The sequence below is a fragment of the Lissotriton vulgaris genome, chromosome 10, assembly GCF_964263255.1.
Source record: "Lissotriton vulgaris chromosome 10, aLisVul1.2, whole genome shotgun sequence".
Classification (NCBI taxonomy): Eukaryota; Metazoa; Chordata; class Amphibia; order Caudata; family Salamandridae; genus Lissotriton; species Lissotriton vulgaris.
In genome coordinates, this window is record NC_141698.1 from 155934483 (window position 1) to 155953972 (window position 19490).

Here is a 19490-nt window from a genome sequence, read left to right on the forward strand (position 1 = left end):
TTCGTTTCATTACGAGAGACCGAGAACGCGAGGCTTGGAACGCACGAACGCTCTTTCTCATAGGCCACTGAAATCCGAAAGAGGACTGGTTGGAAGCTGCTCCTCCCTTTTCCCCGAATTGTGTGCCCGTGCGGCGTGGTCACGGCAGCTAGTGTGTAATACTTTGTGCACTTCAGGTGCTGGGAAGCAGCTATGTACCAGGTGAAGCCGTACTGCGGGGAGCTGCAGGTGGAATTGCCCACCTGCATGTATCGACTGCCAAACCTGCACCAGACAATGGAGCCGCAGCACCAGCCGCCGGTAGGTGCTGACGAGGAGTGGGTCGAAGGAGTGAAGCGATACCTTCCCGAAACACAAGATGCAGTAAACGTAGAATGCCGCATTCGCACGGTGTCAGCATTATCTCCTCCACGGCTAAGTAGCAAAGATTCAGTACCCCCAGCATGCCACGCACGCAGTTGCGCAGTAGCTTGTGTGTGCCTTACTTACGAGGTCGATCTGTGCCTTAAGGTGTTCCTGAACATACCATATATCGTTGTGTGTGGAGGTGCCCCTCCCTTAACGACATGGTTGACATTGAAAGCGTAGAGTAGCATGAGCACTACTACCCGTTAGAAAGAATTGTGCCTTAATTAATCTTCCATGGCAGTGGCGTTAGGGTGACCAACTGTTATGGGTGCAAATTCAGGACGGTGACTGTAAAAATTCAGGACAAAGGGTCAAAATTCAGGACAAAACTTCAGGACAATTGGATAAGTTTTAAAGACACAGAGGTCGCGCAATAGTATATGTCAGCCCAGCCATATCCAAACATATTCAACCATTTGCAAACCTATTCATCATGTATCCATCCATCTATCATTTCACTCATCCATCCCTTCATTCATCCTTTCACTCATCCATCCATCTACCCTTTCACCCTATCATTCTGTACACTCATCCATCCTCCCTTCTACCATCCATCCATTCATTCACTCATCCATCCAGCCATTTACCCTTTCACCCATCCAGCCATCCTTTCACTTATCCATCCACCCAGTCACTCATCCTTCCAACCATCCATCCTTTGTCATCCATCCATCCTCCCTTTCTCTCTCCATCGACCCTTTTACTTAGCAATCCTTCCTTCCATCCATCCACCCACCCATCTACTCATCCACTCATGAATCCATCCATTAACCCTATCACGCATCCATCCTCTCTCATCCATTTATCCTTTCACTCCTTCACTCATCTATTCATCCTTTTGTCCATCTACCCTCCCTTTCACTCACTCATCCTTCCTTGCATCCACCCTTTCGCTCATCTGTCCATCGTGCGCTTTACAAATCCAGCACATTCATTCATTCACCCTTGCACTTATCAGTTCATCAATCATCTATCATTTAACTCATCCATCATCCACACTTTCACTCATCCATCCACCCTTTTACCCATCCAGCTACCCTTCCACCCATACATCCAGCTATTTACCTTTTCTCTCTTCCATCCTTCCACTCCATCAATCCATCCATCCTCTCTCATCTTTCAATTCAATCTTTCATTCATCCACTCACCCTTTCACTAATTCATCCAGCTATCCACCCATCCCTTCACTTACTCACTCGCCCACCTTCTCATATTACTTTTGAGCTGAGCCTTTCTGAGAAGAGGCCCGTCAAGAACTTCACACTCGCTGCAGGAGCCTTTCCAGGAGTGAGACAGAAGTCACCCAGGGCAGAGACAGGATCCACCACAGGAGGGGGACAGGAGCCACCACAGGCGGGGGGGGGGGGGGTAGGGGATAGGAGCCATCACATGGGGGGCACAGGAGCCATCACTGGGGGCGGGAGGAGCGATCACAGGAGGGGGAACAGGATCCACCAGAGTGGGCACAGGGGTGGGCATGCAGTATTCTAGTATCATCTTGGTATCTTCTTGTGTGGGGTAGGGCTCCTCATCCCCTCCGGACAAGACAACGAGAAGACAGGCTTCCTGTCCAAAATGTTAGTTTTGCCAGCCCCCTCTGTGATGTACAGTACGGAGATACTCGAAGAGAACTGATTTAACTGATTGTTCTCTATACTTTGTTAATCAGTGTGGGTGCGATTGTGCCATTTCTTTACTTTATTACATTATAGGCTGCATGTTTGAAGACCCGCTCTGTGAAGAGAACCAGTGCTTCCTCGGTGCAATCAGGACAGGTTCTAGGATGTTTGGGGCCCTGGCAGAAAGGGAATGTGTGAGGTGGCGGCCCCTCTAAACTGCAGAGACTCATTCAGGGCTGTTTGCATCTGAATAGATGCTCCTGAAGCTGCAGCCCCTCCGTCACCTTCGAGCACCTCTTAACAGCTCATCAAGGGCTGGAGGTGTGAGGCCATCCCGCTGTGCCTCTCCAATGCTGCTGGTTATCTGCGCTTTGGAACAGCCTCAGAGTTAAGACGGGAGGTGGGTGGAAGCTGTGCCCGGTTAAAATTACGGACAAATGGCGTCCGTTAAAGGATCCTTCACGGACAACGGACAGACGGCCGAAATAACGGACTGTCCGTGAAATTTACGGACGGTTGGTCACCCTAAGTGGCGTATTGAAGGTCACTGTTGTCAAGCGATTTCTCGTTCTATATTATCAGTGCAAAGATTGTGAATTGGAGTCCCACTGGTTACAAAAGACTAAATATTGTCCTGTGTTATTAGTGGTGGAAATGGAAATGTTTGTCTCGAGAAACTTATAAACTGGGTTCCGTAGAAAGGAGGGTGGATATATGGGAGTTGGGGGATGTATGTACCATAAGGAGCGGAGCTAGCCAGTCTTCATTTGTGTAGTTTTTAAACAATCGGGGATTTATATAATGCAGCTACTCACCCGTGAGGGTCCCAAGGTGACATTGGGTGGGGAGGCTCTGTAGGGTGCTGTAGTCATCTGAAGAACCAGGTCTTGAGGTCCCTCCTGAACAGGATCAGTGTAGGGCTTAGGGTGAGGTCGTTCAAGGTTTTGGCTGCGAGGTAGGTGAAGGACATTCCCCCTGTTCTGGTCTTGTAGATGCATGGCATGGTGGCCAGAGAGGTCGGCTGATCAGAGGCTTCTCTTGGGTACGTAGAATTAGAGGCAGTTGTTTAGGTATGCTAGTCTGATGTTGTGGCCTTGTATGTGTGTGTGAGGAGCTTGAACGTTATTCTTCTTTCGAAGGGGAGCCCGTGGAGGTCACAGAGGTGTTGGTTGAAATGATTGCAGCCGGAGAGGTCCAGGATCAGCCTGGCTGCAGCGTTCTGGATGTCTGGAGCTTTCTGAGGATTTTTTTTGTTGATTCCGGCATTGCCGTAGTCTGCTAATGATGAGGGCGTGTGTGACTGTTTTTGTGGATTCAGAGGGGATCCATCTGAATGATTTCTGGAGTAAGTGGAGTGTGTTGAAGCAGGCCGAGGATACTGTGTTGATCTGGTGGTTCATGGTGAGCGATGAGTCCAGTATGATGCCGAGGTTTTATGCGTGGTCTTATGGGGTAGGGGGGTTTCCGAGGGCGTGGGCCATCAAATGTCAGCTCATGCTGAGGGGGTGGAGCCAAGAATGAGGACTTCTGTTTTCTCGGAGTTGAGTTTCAGGCAGCTGTCCTTCTTCCAGGTGGTGATGGCTTTCATCCCTTCTTGGAAGTTGTGCCTGGTGATGTTGGGTTACTTGGTGTAGGAGACTATGTTGAGCCCATGGTTTCTGACAATGGTTGCGAGGGGGGCCAGGTGGATGTTGTAGAGGGTGGGACTGGCGAAGTGTGTACTCGAAATTCGCAACGAGTAATAAATGTAATCTGGTCCTTTTCGGGTTCAGTAAATTGGTTTACATGCAGGGCTCTTGAGTGGCTGGGTCCTTTTCTTGCCCTGCACTGGCAGCTCTAAAAGGCAGATGCTGAGACGGGTCTCTATTTGGCTCTCCTTTGTTCTCCTTCACCCTCAGGGTGGAAAACAAATCTTAACTCTGCAGCAGTTCCACCTTTCACTGCTTTTGATGTAACTTCAAAGACTTGAAACTTTCAGTCTCATCATGTCAGAACTGTTTTTAAAGCATTGGAGTGCTTTACATGAGCACCAGTCACATTACACAAGGGCATATTCATTTTGTGAAACACAGGATATTGAGCCGACACTCGAAGCTCCTCCCCCCCCCCCTAAAGTTGGCAACTCTAGCCCCTATGTCACAATCTCGCCCACAAGAACTGAAGCATTATCAGTATTATATACAATTAAGTTGTTGCAGATTTATCGTATGCAACTAACCATTGACAAAACCAATAGTCCTGGTTTTTTGGTGTAATATTACTTGTTGTATTGTATATCTGGATTCAATGATAGAAGCAGCAAAATACCTGAAGGGCGGCACATTATGCTATGCACAGATTTTTAGGTTAAGTGTTTTTAAGCCACATGCTTAATTACATTGGCCACGCCCCTTTGACGGACCCCCAAGTTTTTCCATCCCACTTAAAGTCCTGGTTAGATGCATGCTGCTTTTTAAGAAGGTTGAGGAGAATAAGCTCGGTTTTAACTCAACTAAATGGTTGGGGTGGGGTCACTAAAAAGGATTGTGACATAAGAAGCACAGACCATAATAATTTGTTAGCAGTGTGCCATCTGTAACCTGGGGCATGTCCTTATATATGTGACCTAGAATCACATTGGTCTCTCTTTTACCAGTCCTCCTCCTGGTTCTTCGGCTTCTTCTCCTCTGGGTCCTCCTATTCCTTCTGGTCCATCACTTTTTGTCCACCCTCCTTTTCGCTTTTCTCCATGTTCCCCCACCTGGTCCTCTTCCAGTTCCTGCCCTGATCCGTTTTGTCCCAACCTAAAATTTCCATCGACCTCCCGCCTGTACTCTTAATGGTCCACATTCTCCTCCTCCTCAGAATAGACACCATACATGTGGACCAGGTATCTAGTAATATTTTTTTCATAAAATATAAGATAAACCATTACTAGATGATCATAATAAATACGTGTGACAGCTTAGCGGCCATCTGAGGATAATAAAAAGAAATCAGCAAAGCCAATTGGCCAGTGGCTGTTATCGTGGGTAAGCCTAGTTCTTGTTTTCTTTTCTGGTGCTGAGCGCCATCAAGACATGCCCATCGGAAACACTGGAGCTAGGACACCTGATGCAGGGACCTGGCTCTTTGAAAGCACATTTAAGTAACTTGTTTCAGTACTGATAGTCTACAAGTTGAGCTAGTGCCTGGACAATCATTGAGTAGTTTTGTGCTATGCAAGACTGACGATTGACTGATTGAGGTCCATTTGTATCAGTCAGTTTTCTTCATATAGTAGTGGCTCGTTAACTGCAAGTTAATGCGCTTGCTGTAGAGGTGCAATCTCTGGTAAATCTTTGATGTATCATTAAATATCAGTGTTAATGTGCATACTTCTTAGTATGTGAAGTGTAGGTTACAGATTTGTGCTTTATTTAAGATAGGAAAATGGGTTACTGAGCTTGTTGAAAAGCTCATTGTTACTTGCAGGTCATAAGGTACAATTCTGGTTAATTTGTTGTAATGTAATGAACAAAGCAGCACTTTCAAATGTCTCCATGCAAACTGCACAGAATAAGCTTGCTACTCTTAACCTAATATTTCTTTATTCAAATATTAGTATATTGTATTCTGATAGGTAGAACTAAATCCTTGTAAGATATTAAAATTGCAGTTTATATTGTGTTGTGTTCTTGATTTATGAATTTGTGCTAATATATATATATATATATATATATATATATCATCACTGAGCCTACGAAAATGCTTTCAGATCTCAGTTTCTCTCTCGGTAACTTGTGTAACAAGCATTTGCAATGCAGTAGGTCTTGCATTTTCAAGAGTTTAAGTAATTGGCATTGTAAATGACAATGCCTTTTATCTCTCTTGATATTTAACATATAAATAAAAGGTTTTGTCATTTGCAATGGCAATAGCTCAAACTCTTGTAACAGCGAGACCTATTTTATTTCAAAGAAGCGGCAGCCATTGTTCTGGGCTGCTTGGAAAGTGAAATGTAAATGTATAGGCATTTATATAGCGCACTACTTACCCGGAGGGTCCCAAGGCGCTTCGACCGCTGCAAAACCCTTCCTGGCTTCCCTGAGAGATGGTCCCTTAATGGGTATCTCCAGGGTGAGACCAGGCATCCCCGGCGGTCTGGTGGGGCCGTTAGTGAAGATGAGGCAAGCTAATGCCCAGAGTTGCCGAGTGTGATCGCTGATCAGAGTGGGCACCGAGGCGAGAGAATTATCGAGTCCGCTGACCCTGGTCCAGAAACCTGCCGCGCTGGGAATCGAACCCTGGCCGCCCTCTGCTCTCGGGTCTGCCGCCTCTAACCACTGAATGTTGCAGGAAAGCACGTCGTGCCTGCAATAGGAGAAACTCATTAAAGAAAATAGTGCTTACAGACTAAATAAGACATACTGTGTAACAGAAGAGAAATGGGCAGTCCTCATAGGAGGTTACAAATGAAGACAAGGCGGTACTAAGGAAGGACTAACAAGCCTATTAACAAATCTGAAGCCGGCATTTACAAAGGACAATGACACAAGCAAATGTAAAATATGGGCGGAGAGTGGACAGAGCTTCAAGTCCATACTCCATTACAGCATGCCTCGCAGAGCAGCACATGCGCTGCCCGGGCTCGACCTCAAAACATGGTGGCATTTGTTAGCTTATTCGTTAAAGTACTAAACTCCAGCTGTGCTCAGTTTGAGCCCGACTGCTCCTAGCAAGGAAGTACATTGGTCAAAAGGAATTGATTATCACCTAACACCAGCATGCACAGCAACTGTTTTCACCCTTTCAGATTCTGTTTTCATCTCGCATCAGGAAAACGCCATTGTTTATCTAAATTTTAGCACTTCTTTAGAGTGTCTCTGCCTCAATGAATCACTATGGTGTTCGTGTCACTAATGTCCCTGTACCAAAACCTTGAATAGGTTGCCCAGTGCACAAAATCATCTTGACTTCTCATGGGCAGGAATCAAAATATACATACTAGCATTACCTTGAAACCACTTCACTGGCTCCTTACTTAACCTGCTTTGAAGCACTGCTAATACTACTAACAGCGACACTCTAAGCTACATAACCATTCTGTTACACCATTATTTGTGCAACAGTCCCTTGTGTCGCCGCTGAGTGGCAAGTGCAGCCTCTCTTAACTCCTAGGAAGATCTGAAAGCTATATTGGAAGATATTAAAAGATTTACAAAACTTGCACATTATGCCACCCAGTACTGAAATAGAGGGGGATCCAGAAGGTTTCCAGATAAGGACCAAATACATTGTCCTGTTTGTGTTCTGATCCAGTTTACTAACATGCAGGACACAGCAGCAGCGCCACCAAACATTCAGTGGAGATGTCTCTCTACCTTGCTTGTTTAAGGCAAATGCCTCCATTAATGTACCATCAATTGGTAAAGATCCTTATTAGAGCTGACATTTTAATGTCCTTGCAAAGTGCAACAATGTTCAAAGTAAGTTCTAGGAGGCTTTTTTGTATTGATGAGATCATTGTATCATGTGTGCGTTGCACAGTGCGTCCTGTTACAGAATTGGTTGCAATAAAATGTCTTTGTTTAGGATGTGGCAGATCCATCACTTCAAGCACTTGAGGTCCGTCAGGAGGAAATCTTAAAGCGCTTATATGAGTTGAAAGCAGCAGTAGATGGTCTCTCCAAGATGATACACACCCCAGATGCAGACCTTGATATAACTAGCATCATCAAGGTGGAAGAACAGGCTCTCCCACAGGCAGTTGTTGCAGACCTGGATGCATTACTTGGAAAGGTGAGTATCACAGGATATTTATTTTCTCCGGTACTCTAAATTAAGCTATATTTAGGGCCATTAATCTACAAGCAGCCTTAGATTGGGCTTCTTATGGTTCTAGCTCACAGATCAAAGTTGCAAAAACAAAATCCAGTCTAAGAGCAACTTATCATATCAAATATGTTGCCTCTTCACTTCCTACGGTTTGGTTGCTACCTTCATTATTTAAAGATTGGAGAAACTCTTTGCAAGTAGTTTCAGAATTTACAGTTAATCGGACGTCTTTGTACTTGGTCTTCGGCATTAAGAAAATAATAAATTTTTAATGTGTTTAAATTTAGTGGAGGGATTGTTTCATTTTCAAAAAATTGGTTTTATCAAACATTATCAGGATTTGCTCGCTAAATTAAACCAGAGTACTGGAGAAAAAAATGTTTGTCAGGCGTATTACTGCCCAGACAACTACTCCAAGTATTAGGTGAGTTCATCGTTTCATTTTCTTTGTCGTATTTTGTCAGGATTTTCAAAGTAGCTGTTCTTGAAGAGACTTTTAGAATTTTGAATCCCACCTAACATTTAGCCTCCACTTATAAAGTCTTCTTTCTTGGGTTTTTTTTTTAAGTCTTTTTTTTCCCTGTTTAAAAATAGGCTTACAGTAGTGGCCGCTGTGTGAATACAATATGAACTCCACATTGAGCTCCCAAAAGATTGCTTTAAAAGTATATTCTGTGAGGTCAGAATACAAGATAGGCACCTTTTTTTGTTGTTGTTGCATAACCTGTCTACGTTTTGGTGGATTTTCAATCACTTTGAGAAGTGTTTGAGATTTGCTTTTTGTCAGTGCCTAAGCTTGTTCAAATGTTATAACATCTAGATAAAAATGTCACCAAAAGCGATACATAACATTCCTCCTAATTCAAGGAAAATAATTTGGTGTGTGAAAGCTGGTTTACCCATAAAAAATGAATAGTTCTTTCAGATGATCGTGAAACGTCAATCTACAATATGGTAATAACATAGTTTAGTAAACCAGATTATTTGTAAACACAGTTTTCATTTTTTGTAGGATTATGGAGCTCTCCGAGACATTGTCATCAATGCAAATCCTTCATTGCCACCATTTTCTTTGTTAGTACTGCATGGCCTGCTGTGCCAGCGCTATAAGGTGCTAACAGCTGTCCACACACATTCATCTGTAAAGAATGTTCCAGAAGAACTTCTAAAATGCTTTGGGGAGCAACTCAATAACCGTTCCCGTCAAGAATACCAGCTTGGTTTTACTTTAATTTGGAAAGATGGTAAGTGTGTCTTAAACTTTAGATGTTTCTATTGGAGGCACTTTTTTGGGGAGTCGGTGGAGGGTTGGCCTCTCCAAAGTAGGAAATATTCATTTTTATTTTTAACATCCAAAGTTTTTCTCTGTTTGCCTATTACAGCTAGCACACTCTACATCAAACTGTAATTATTAGTGAATTATAAAGCTTCATCATAAATGTAAACCATTTGGCACCCTACATTATTAAATTTACCAACTACATTCCTGGCTCTAGTTTTCTACAACTCTACTAGCTGCTTTAGAGTTTGTGTTGGTGTATACAAGCCCTCCAATTGATAGATTTATCCCGGTTTATCCTAGAATGCTGATATCTGCATACTCCAGCTGCTGGACATTGGACTTGATATTTTCAACAAAGATCATGACTTTTGATTTACAGTAATTCCTTAGTTTATGATTACAGTGCTCCAGGAGCCAGTTGAAATGTACCTGAAGCCTCATTTTGGTCACTGATCATAATGGTGTCTTTGCCTTTCCGAGGATGAGAACTTCAGCAGCATCCTGGCAGATGCAAAGGTCTGATCTTGATACTCTATGTTGAGGGATTTGCCCTTCTGGCCGTTCCTTTTTTGGTTGAACATGGACTATGTACACATATTTTAGTAGACAACACTGCATTTAAACATTTCCATATAACCATTTACTTTCAAATTGAATTTGTAAATCAACGGGATTATGCCTTCAGATACCTAGACAAAGACATGCCATGTGCAGTTTTCTTACTTAGTAACCAGTTCATTGGAGGTGACGTTGCACAAACCTGATTCATAAGATCCTTTTTCCCTATGGGCATATAAAGAATACATTTGCATTGCATACACGTTCTTACCACATTTGCATATATTGATATGTTGTAAACATTCTGTGATCTGATTTCTGCAGTGTCCCTGAAAGCAATCTTGGAAACTGCTTACTAAACCATATTCAAGCTGGGTGATCTAAAGCAGTGTTTAACAATCCTAAATAACTAACTGAAATGAAGTATTTTGCCTATCAGTATAAAGAAAAACATACTAAATCTTATTTGACCTTTGGTTCTTTGTTTTTTTCTAGTCCCTAAACCACAGATGAAGTTCAGCATTCAGAACATGTGCCCTGTTGAAGGTGAAGGGAACATTGCTAGATTTCTGTTCTCGCTGCTTGCCCCAGAGTCCAGCGCTGTCACTTTAACTCAGATTGATAGTTGGGTGGACACAGTCATTTTCCAGCTGAAGGAGGGGAGCAATAAAGAAAAGGCGGCCGTCTTGCGGGCAATGAACTCCACTCTGGGAAAATCCCCATGGCTGGTGGGAAATGAGCTGACCGTGGCGGATATTGTGGGTTGGTGTGCTGTCCAGCAGACCAATGGCTCCACAGCCCTTCCCGCCAATGTGCAAAAGTGGATGAAGTCTTGTGAAAACCTGGCACCTTTTAATAAGGCATCCAAACTTATTAAGTAAAATGATATGTTCATGAGAGGGGTCACATTTTGGAACACGTTGGGCACTAGTGTTGAAACTGTATGCGAGATGAGAACATAAAGTAATTGAATGTTACCACCAAGTACAAAATGTTACACCTTTAAAAGGGGGAGGTAAACGATTGACACATTGGATAAAAATATCGATACAATTGTAACAAATTTATGAAAATGTGCATTTATATCACAGATCCGGTTTCCAGTAACCAAGAATTACTGGTACGATCATGTTTCTGCTAATTTCTCAAAACTTTTAAACATGTTTCTACAGCAGGAGCTGCGCATTAAATTGTTTGCCTCTTAAAACGTAATGATTTTTTAAAATCATGTTTAGTTAGCATAAATATGCTGTAGTGATTTTTTATGAAGTGTTTGTACTTTCTTTTGTTGACCCCCCCTAAACTTAAAGAAACAATACGTTTTGATGTTCAAGCCTGGATAGGTACTTGTAGAACAGGCTAGTAAAAAAGGCTGCAGGCCAGCTCTCGCCATTTTCGGTTTATGTTCAAATGACAACAAATGAAACGTGGCCCAGAATGAAAAATGATGCTAATACTATAGTGGCCCGGTTCTCAGTTTAAGGTGCTATGTATTGAGCCTAATTTGCCAACCCCAACTCTCAATAATCCATACCACTCTCTTAATATTTGTTTTCAGTTTCTCTCTACTACACCTTCAAAATGGGACGCTTTTATATATTCACGTTAAAAAGTAAAACTCCTATTCTGTGCTCTATCCTGAATTGGTCACTAAGATGAGTTTAATCCGAAGTACAACACACACAATTTTCACATTTATACACCGTGCACAGATCAGGCTAGCAGGCCCACTTAAACTGATCACTTCATCATTGAAACATACCCTACCCACACACCCATTGTGCATTGTCTCTTCGCTACACTTGTCGTAAATTGATGAAAGACACCAATCTAGAGCAGATCCATTAGTTCTCATATCTGCACTCTCAAAGATCCCTCCAACATCAACATTGTAAGTGACCTTTTGGGTTGGAGAATGCAGACCTCTTCTTAGCCCCCTCTGTTAGGGCAGTACCTAGATGTTCAGTCAAAAGTACTTGGCAGCTTCCAACTTATCTATCAGCTCATCTGCTCAGTGTATGTGGTGCGCTGCAGTGTTTCTGACCGAATTGAGCGTTTTATACTCCAAAAAAAGCAACAACAGAGTCCTAGGGTGGCTTTGAGTACCGGCACCACTGGGCTGTACCAAGGGATATTGAAGTGCTCATTCACTCTGAACACAGTATCTTAGACAGTTCCTCGTAGATGCTAGCTCTCACCTCGTCAGACACCATGTCAATTATATTTTTCACAAGCAAGCTGTCCACAGTGTCAAGATCATGAATACAATGCCCCAGCAAGTGGCAACAGTCTCTCTGCTGTTTTGAGGGTAGGGAAAAGGTTTAGCGTTTCCACGCACCCATACTGCACCTTTTCAGATAAGTCGGTAAGAGGTTCACTCTTCACTTCCACCCAATCTCTTACCAGGAGCATGGTGATTTTGGCACTCTCGTAGAGGTGATTAACATGGAGGACCCTTAAGGGTTCCTTGGATTCTTTAGGTCCACCAGGTAGATGACCTCATGCTATCTCTTCTTCACCTCATAAGTCCCAGACAAGTTGTCTTGTAGGGTCCTGGGCTCCACTGGTCATCTCCACACTTCATCCCCTCCTGGCTGACTTCCAGGTTCTCAAAGGCCTGTTTCCAGAAGCACTGCGTCAGAGCCCAGGCAACCGATGACACTTATGGAGATCACCTGATATATTGGGAGAGTGACCCGTATAGTGAGCCTAAGGTTTTTAAACCTGGGGCAACTTGTTAGTGGGTGATCTCCAGAAGTGTCACCAGTTGCCTGGGCCTCAGTTTGCCGTCTTGGGCCCTCAAGAATAGGTCACTTCTTTTGATCCCTAAAGAACTTCTCCCTGGATGGGCCAACATCTGCTTGGCAACCAGCCAGCCAGGTTTCCCAGGGTATTCAAGTCCTCAGAGCCCCCACCTACAGGTTTATGGTGACCCACTGTATATACTTGGAAGTATTGGAAGACATTTGGCATCATCTCCTTTTCACCCATGAATACTTGGGTAACCTCTGCACAACCCCCCACCCACCATGCCTAACTAGAACCACTTCTTCCTTAAGTGCCACACTAGCCATCCTTGGTGTCTGTCCAACCGCGGGGGACTGTGCTGTCTTGGGGTATCTGGCATTTCCCTTGACTTGCCTGTACCTATAGCATGTGGGGGTTGAATTTCCCTGACTACTTTTTAGAGAACCCAAACTTTGTCTGGTCAGGTTGGGATTGGAAAATCCTTATCCCTGAGAATGGTTTTAGACGCCATTCCCCCCACCCCCATGATAGCTTTTTGTGGACCCCAACGATGAGCCAGTGGTCAGCCTCCTTAGCAAGCTCCCTGGGTCAGAGAGCTCACAATCCACTAAGTCTTGCACAGCTCAGTAAAATAATTACCGATCATGTGCTTTCTGCCAATCAGATTGTACAGCTCCCTGTAATCACCTAAATCACTGCCCTTCACCCAGCCATTCAGTGCCTCGCAGAAGTGATCCATAAAATCCACTCAGGTCTGATGGTACAGTTTTTGGTTGTCACTAAATGTCTGCCTATACCAGGAGTGAGACCATACTTCCTAACAACGGCATCTTTCATCAGGAGAGACCTCACCCTGTCCCCTTTCCTAGGGCAAGTAATGCATCCCTCCCTTCACTGGGAAAATGCCTCCAGAGGCTGGCTCCCCAATCCTCTGTGATCCTTTGCATCTCCAAGGCAACCTCATGAGCCTCAAACCCTTTGTCAAGATCATCATCATCCTCAACAAAGTTAAGAATAGGGTATTTCTCTACTAGGGTATTGGTGCCACCATTACTGTTGGACTAAAAGTCTTGTTTTGCTTTTGTGTCCACCTCTTTAAGGGTCACTTTAAAGTAGCAATTTTCCTTTCATCCAGGGACCTGTCCTCATCAGCCTATCTCTTTTCGAAGGCTCCCTGGACAGCTGCCTCCTCCATGGCTGCTTCCATTTTAAGCTTGGCCAGCTTCAGCCTTCTCTCACTTTCAGCTCTATTGTCCTCCAGCTCTTCTGTGGACAGGTTGCGGGAAGATATGCTGCTGCTTCCTGCTCTGGATATGGTAGTGGACCTTACTTCGGTCGGGGGTGGGGGGGGCACCCCCTCTCGGCTCTGGGGCTATGGTCTGGATGTTTTCACCCCCTCCCTTTCTCCTTATCCTCCCCCTGTGCTGTGCTGTAGACTCTAAGTGGCGAGTGTCCACCCAGGCCCTTAAGTCCTTCTGGAGCTCCTTCTTTTTGGGGCACTTGGTTATTGGCAGCCTCCTCTCTCTGCAGAATCTGTTGAGCTCAGCCATAGTGGTGTTCTCTGAGATGTTGAGTACAAACGCAATGCTTGCATGTAGAGTTAAAGGTTCAAAGGGTCCGGGTAAAACAGAACTGAATTTGAAAAACTTTAAATTTGCCAATCAGCGAGAATTGTGAAGGACGACTATGGTATCAAATAATTTCTTCACAAATAAAAGTAATGGATTCCACCGGTATACACCAATATAAGAAAGTGGGATAGTGGTTGAGAGGGGTAAAACCCTTCTCAAGCAACAACCATAATCTTTGTCGGGGTGAACCACAGAAGTCAATAAATTACCCTGTGCTTCACCTCTGGTAGCTTGGCACAAAAGGCACAAAAGCATTCAGGCTAGTAATGAGTAGCATAAGGAGAGCTGCCGGCCCACTAGTATTACATTTTTTTTTGGCCCTGGGTATGTGTAGTACAATATACTAGTAACTTTAAAGGTGACGTGGCCTGCTAAGATGGCCAAGTAGACTTTTCTACTGGCGCTCCTGTGGGCAGCAGTGAAATCCAGCAACATCCTGCGGTGTCTCACTGGCACCGACCCCATATAATAAGGCTAGAGGTACTCTTCCTGCGGCTTTTGGGAAGTAATGGTGGTCGCCTGGAGTGTATATCAGGCTCTCTAAAGGAGGTGGCTCGTCGGCGCCATTTATTGACGAGTGGTGTACTGAACGAGAAAGCCTCTAGGGCTTGCGCAGTCGCTGAGAGGGTAAGATGATGGCAATATACAGTTGCAGCGGCCTGCAGTGGAGTGTTGTCTAGCAACATCTGTGTGCTGTCTGAAGTGGTGGATCTTGCACGGGGGAAGCCTTCCCTTGGGTGAATGGCAGAGTTGACTGTGAAACTGCGGAGACCTGAATGCCTGCGAGAGATGGCCCTCAGTGATGAGATGGCCTCTATTGAGTGCATAGGAAATCGCACTCGCTGAAGGGAGGTGGTTACTACGAGAAATCTTGACCCTGGCAATGAACTCCCCGGGAATGAGTGTCTGCAACCAGAGTGAGGTGGTTGACTACCCCTTATAAGTTTACCACAAGGTGACCTGGTTAACCCCTGAAACCCAACGGGGACATGTGTGCTTAGCTGACCTGTGGGTGGCTCCCAGGTTCAGAGTGGGGGCTCCTGGGGAGATACCTCTGGCACGGAAAGAGATCGAGAATGCTGAGAATTTGGGGCCTATTGCCAGATGGGCGCCACAGGAGGTTACTGGAAGAAAAGCGGCGGTGCCTCCCCTGGGGTACATTTGGAAACCCCTGAATTGCTGGCCCTCAAGAAAAAAGCCACCATGGTGAAAGATAAAGGTAAGCGGTTGCAAGGCAACAAAATCCTAAACTATGCGCAACTCTTCCCCCAGGGCCACGAACCACAAGAGACAAATATGGCACTACACGGAGAAGAGGCTCTGCGGAGGTGGATCCCTCAGCAGACATATTAGCGGCGATCCAGACCACCTGGGATGACATGGTGCATAGAATCAACGCCATAGCCATTGACGTCAATTTGCTGCAGTGTGACCTGCACAAGGTATCCAACAGAGTGACCACCACTGAACAGAATGTGAATATGCTGCAAGTAAAGGTGCACTCCCTCAGGGACAATGTCATTGAGCTACAGAAACGAAAGGTAAAGCTTGATGATTGCGTGGAGGATTCAGAAGGGAGGTCACGGAGGAACAATATGCGCTTTGTAGGATTCCCTGAGAGGGTGAAGCGGCCCTAACTGAATTGTTCTTGGGGGACTGGATTGTCACCGTCCAAGCTCTCAAGCGACTTTCAAAATTTTGCAACATTGAGAGAGCGCGCAGGACTTTGGTCGTCCTGCCTCGGCCTGGTGTGCCACTGCAAGCTATCATTGCCCGATTTTTTTTTTATTTCCAAGACAGAGATGCTGTCCTGAAAGCCACACAGACTAGGGGACTGTTGTTTGAAGGCCACCCCTTATCATTTTATCCTGAATGGCGTAAGGTCAGTGTTACCTAGCGCTGCCTTTAGGAAAACTGCTAATTTTATTTTCGCTCTGCCTGGCTTTTAAAATATACCTCAGTAATCTCCTGTGCTTTAAACAGTACCTGCTCATATTTCCGCTTTGAAGGGTCGCTCTCACCTCGTTCCACCACAGGGCTCCTACCCTGATTGTTGTGGAGGGTGACGTGTGTTGTACTTCGCAAGAACAACTCTCAGCTGGCGGGGCTCGGTGGAGGTGTGCTCTGACGGTCACATGACCTAGAGTTCCACTCTACTTAAAACCAATGGCATTTCTCACGCGCAGCAGACGCGCCCAAGGCAAGCCAGTCTGCACCCAACCGGGCCCTTGACCCCTGCACAAAATCCCATAGAACGGATTGCCTATTCTGGGGATCAACTCCGTGCTCTTAGGCCCCATGAGAACCAAGGTTGTACACTGCTCCAATCGGACAGTTTCTGCGTCAGTTTTTGCCCCAAGTGCAATTTCTTCCTCGACTCCCCACAATTATGCCGCCTCTTTTTGCCTGGGACGAAGGCTAACCCGTTATCAATTACCCAGTCCACCTTAAACTTCACCTTTCTCAGCCTCAATTGCCGCTCCTTACCCAAGCACAAAAGGAACATCTATGATCTTCTAACTGAAGAACAACCGGACGCCTTATTCCTTACAGAGACATGGCTTCAAGAAAGCTCTGGCCCTGACATCACTGACTATGCTATCGTCAGGGTAGATAGACTAAACAAGATCGGGGGTGGCATAGCAATAATCTTTAAAAACACTCTACAATGTAAATTTGACCCTCTAAATTTCCCTAACTGTGAGGCTGCCCTCTTCAAACTCTCTCTACACCCTAATTTCACCTTCTCTGGCTTGCTAGTTTATCGGCCACCTGGTCCTTTGAACTTGTGGGCTCTATCATTCCCTAATCTTACAGCCTCTCTCCTCATGAACTCTAAAAACTTCTCAATCCTAGGTGACCTAAATCTACATCCAAAGGACCGATATAACTCTACAATCAGCAATCTTATAGCTGATCTAGCTGCTATGAATATCATGCTCTGGAATGCAGGACCCACTCATAGAACCGGCCATCTTCTTGACCCAATCTTTTCCAACCTTCCCTATATCCTTTGCACTCAAGCACTTCCTCTGCACTGGTCGGACCACTTTTTATCCAGATTTAGTTTTGCCCCCCCCCCCACCCCCCTATCTTGCCCCTAACCCCCGCTCAATCCTTAATGTATGTAAAAGAGATTGGGAAAAAACTAGACATAAACACCCTTAATCATGACCTAGACTCTTATCCCCCTTCAGCTTTTTCCAACACAAACTCAACTCTAGGAGATATAGAAACTTTATCAGGAGAGGTTGAGGACTGGCTCTAGGGTGCCATTAACACCTGTCTCCCCCTGTCTGATAAAAAACGGAATAACCATAGAACTCCAGCTCCCTGGTTCGGCGAACCGTTAAAAACTGCTAAATCCAAATGTAAGTGCCTAGAACGGAATTGGAGGAAAGACTATTCCTCGGAATCCAGGGATGCCTACAAAAAAGAATTAAAACAATACCACAAGTTATGCACTATTTCTAGGGCTAGCTTAGTCTCTAAAACTATTTCTGTAGCCGTAAACCAATCCAAAACTCTTTTTGGACTGGTCAAAGAACTGGCGGGCTCCGAGACCACAGCTAAACTGCTCCCCTCCCCCGAATAATAACCAGTGCGAAGAGCTCGCTTAATTCTTCACAAAAAAAATCAAAATTATTTACCTGGATATAGCGAACTCTCATTCTAATATGACCCAGCACTCACAGACAACCACCTCGAGCACCACGACTTGCCCCGCTACGTTTGACTTGTCTGGTACTCACGAACACCTGGATGCACGGCCACTACTTAACCTGGACACCCTGATAAAGATCTTACGCAAATTCAAATCTGGTTCACCCAAAGACCCACTCCCCATCCCAATATTAAAACAACTGGACAACTCTCATTTATCTATGATTTGTAAAACCCTAAATCTTTCTCTACAAGACTCCACTGTCCCGGCTGGTTGGAAACACGCCATGGTGACACCTCTCCTGAAAAAGCCCATGGCAGACCCTAGCGACCTATCCAACTACTGCCCTATTTCTCTTCTGCCAGCCTTCTCTAAGATCCTTGAGAGGCACATTCATTCCCATCTCGCCCAGTTCATCGAATCCAATCACATTCTTCATCCCTCGCAATCCGGCTTCCGGTCTGGTTTCTCTACCGAAACCACACTACTGGGAGTTACGGAGAACCTGCGCAAACACCTTAACAGAGGAGACACAGCTGCGCTAACACTACTCGACCTCAGCGCAGCATTCGACACTATCTCACATACCATACTCATAAACACATTAACTTCAATGGGCATCTGTGGCCCTGCACTGAACTGGCTCTGCTCTTTACACATCGCACGTTTCAAATTTTCTCAAACACAGCATCTTCCAAAATTTATGCATCACCCTATGGCGTTCCTCAGGGCTCTGTGCTCAACCCCCTACTTTTTAATCTATATGTCAGACCGTTGGCCCATATCGCGGAACAAGCAGGTCTTACCCTGTTCATGTATGCGGACGACTCTCAGATTACATTCTCCCTTTCAAACCCTGGCTCCACATCCCTCCTGCAGTCAGGCTTAGGGAAAATTGCCACCTGGATGAACAACAACCTTAAATTGAATGGTGGTAAGACCGAAGTCCTGATTCTGGGTCAAAGACCAGACCTATGGAGTTCTAAACATTGGCCTACCGTGATGGGCACCCTTCCTCTCCCATCAGACCATGTACGCAACTTGGGTTTTACCATTGATAATGCCTTGACCATGCACCAACAGGTAAGCAATGTCTCAGCCACGTGCTTTACAATCTTGCGGTGGCTCAGGAAAATCATCTGGATGCTGCCAAGCGACACCCAAAAATCTGTGGTCCATGCCCTCGTAACTAACGGGCTGTACTATGGTAATGTCCTCTACCTGGGGGCTAACAAGGCAGTGACAAGACGACTGCATTTGGTTCAAAATGCCGCCGCAAGACTACTGTGCAAAATTCCCAAAACAGCCCACATCTCTGGACACCTCCGTGAACTACATTGGCTCAGGGTAGAGAGTTGCATCAAATTCAAAACCCTGAGCTACATGTTTAAAATCAAATTGGGCTCTGCTCCACTTTACCTACAATCCCTTGTTCATCCCTCGCCACCTTCGTTCCTCATCCCAAGGCAACTTTAATGTTCCTAGAATTAGACTCGCTAGAATGGGCGGCAGATCTCTTTCATACCTAGGTCCCACACTTTGGAACTTTCTCCCCCTGGACATCCGCAAAGAAACTAGCTATGCTCGCTTTCGCAGAGCCATCAAGACCTGGCTTTTCAATCAATAACTATGTTCACTGTCTTAAACGTTAGGTTACTTAGCACCTTCCCTGTCCAGCGCCGGGAAACCCTTTTTGGGTAGCTGTCGCGCTTAATAAGCTTAATTAATAAATAAATAAATCCTGATTACACACACCCGGTCCAAGACCAGCGGAAAACGTTTTT

The 19490-nt window shown here is 45.1% G+C and overlaps 1 protein-coding gene across 1 annotated transcript; it reads left to right on the forward strand.

The window, feature by feature from the left end:
• Positions 1-17: 17 nt before the first annotated feature.
• AIMP2 (aminoacyl tRNA synthetase complex interacting multifunctional protein 2) lies at positions 18-10870 on the forward strand. The gene is made up of 4 exons (XM_086940741.1): positions 18-300; positions 7581-7787; positions 8836-9067; positions 10159-10870. The coding sequence occupies exons 1-4, from the start codon at positions 193-195 to the stop codon at positions 10542-10544; spliced, it is 933 nt and encodes a 310-aa protein (XP_086796867.1). The 5' UTR covers positions 18-192; the 3' UTR covers positions 10545-10870.
• The last annotated feature ends 8620 nt before the right edge of the window (positions 10871-19490 follow it).

Coding starts and splice junctions, on each gene's coding strand:
- AIMP2 (XM_086940741.1), top strand. CDS start 193: ATGTACCAGGTGAAGCCGTACTGCGGGGAGCTGCAGGTGGAATTGCCC. Junction 301..7,580: donor AGCCGCAGCACCAGCCGCCG/GTAGGTGCTGAC, acceptor GTCTTTGTTTAG/GATGTGGCAGATCCATCACT. Junction 9,068..10,158: donor TACTTTAATTTGGAAAGATG/GTAAGTGTGTCT, acceptor GTTTTTTTCTAG/TCCCTAAACCACAGATGAAG.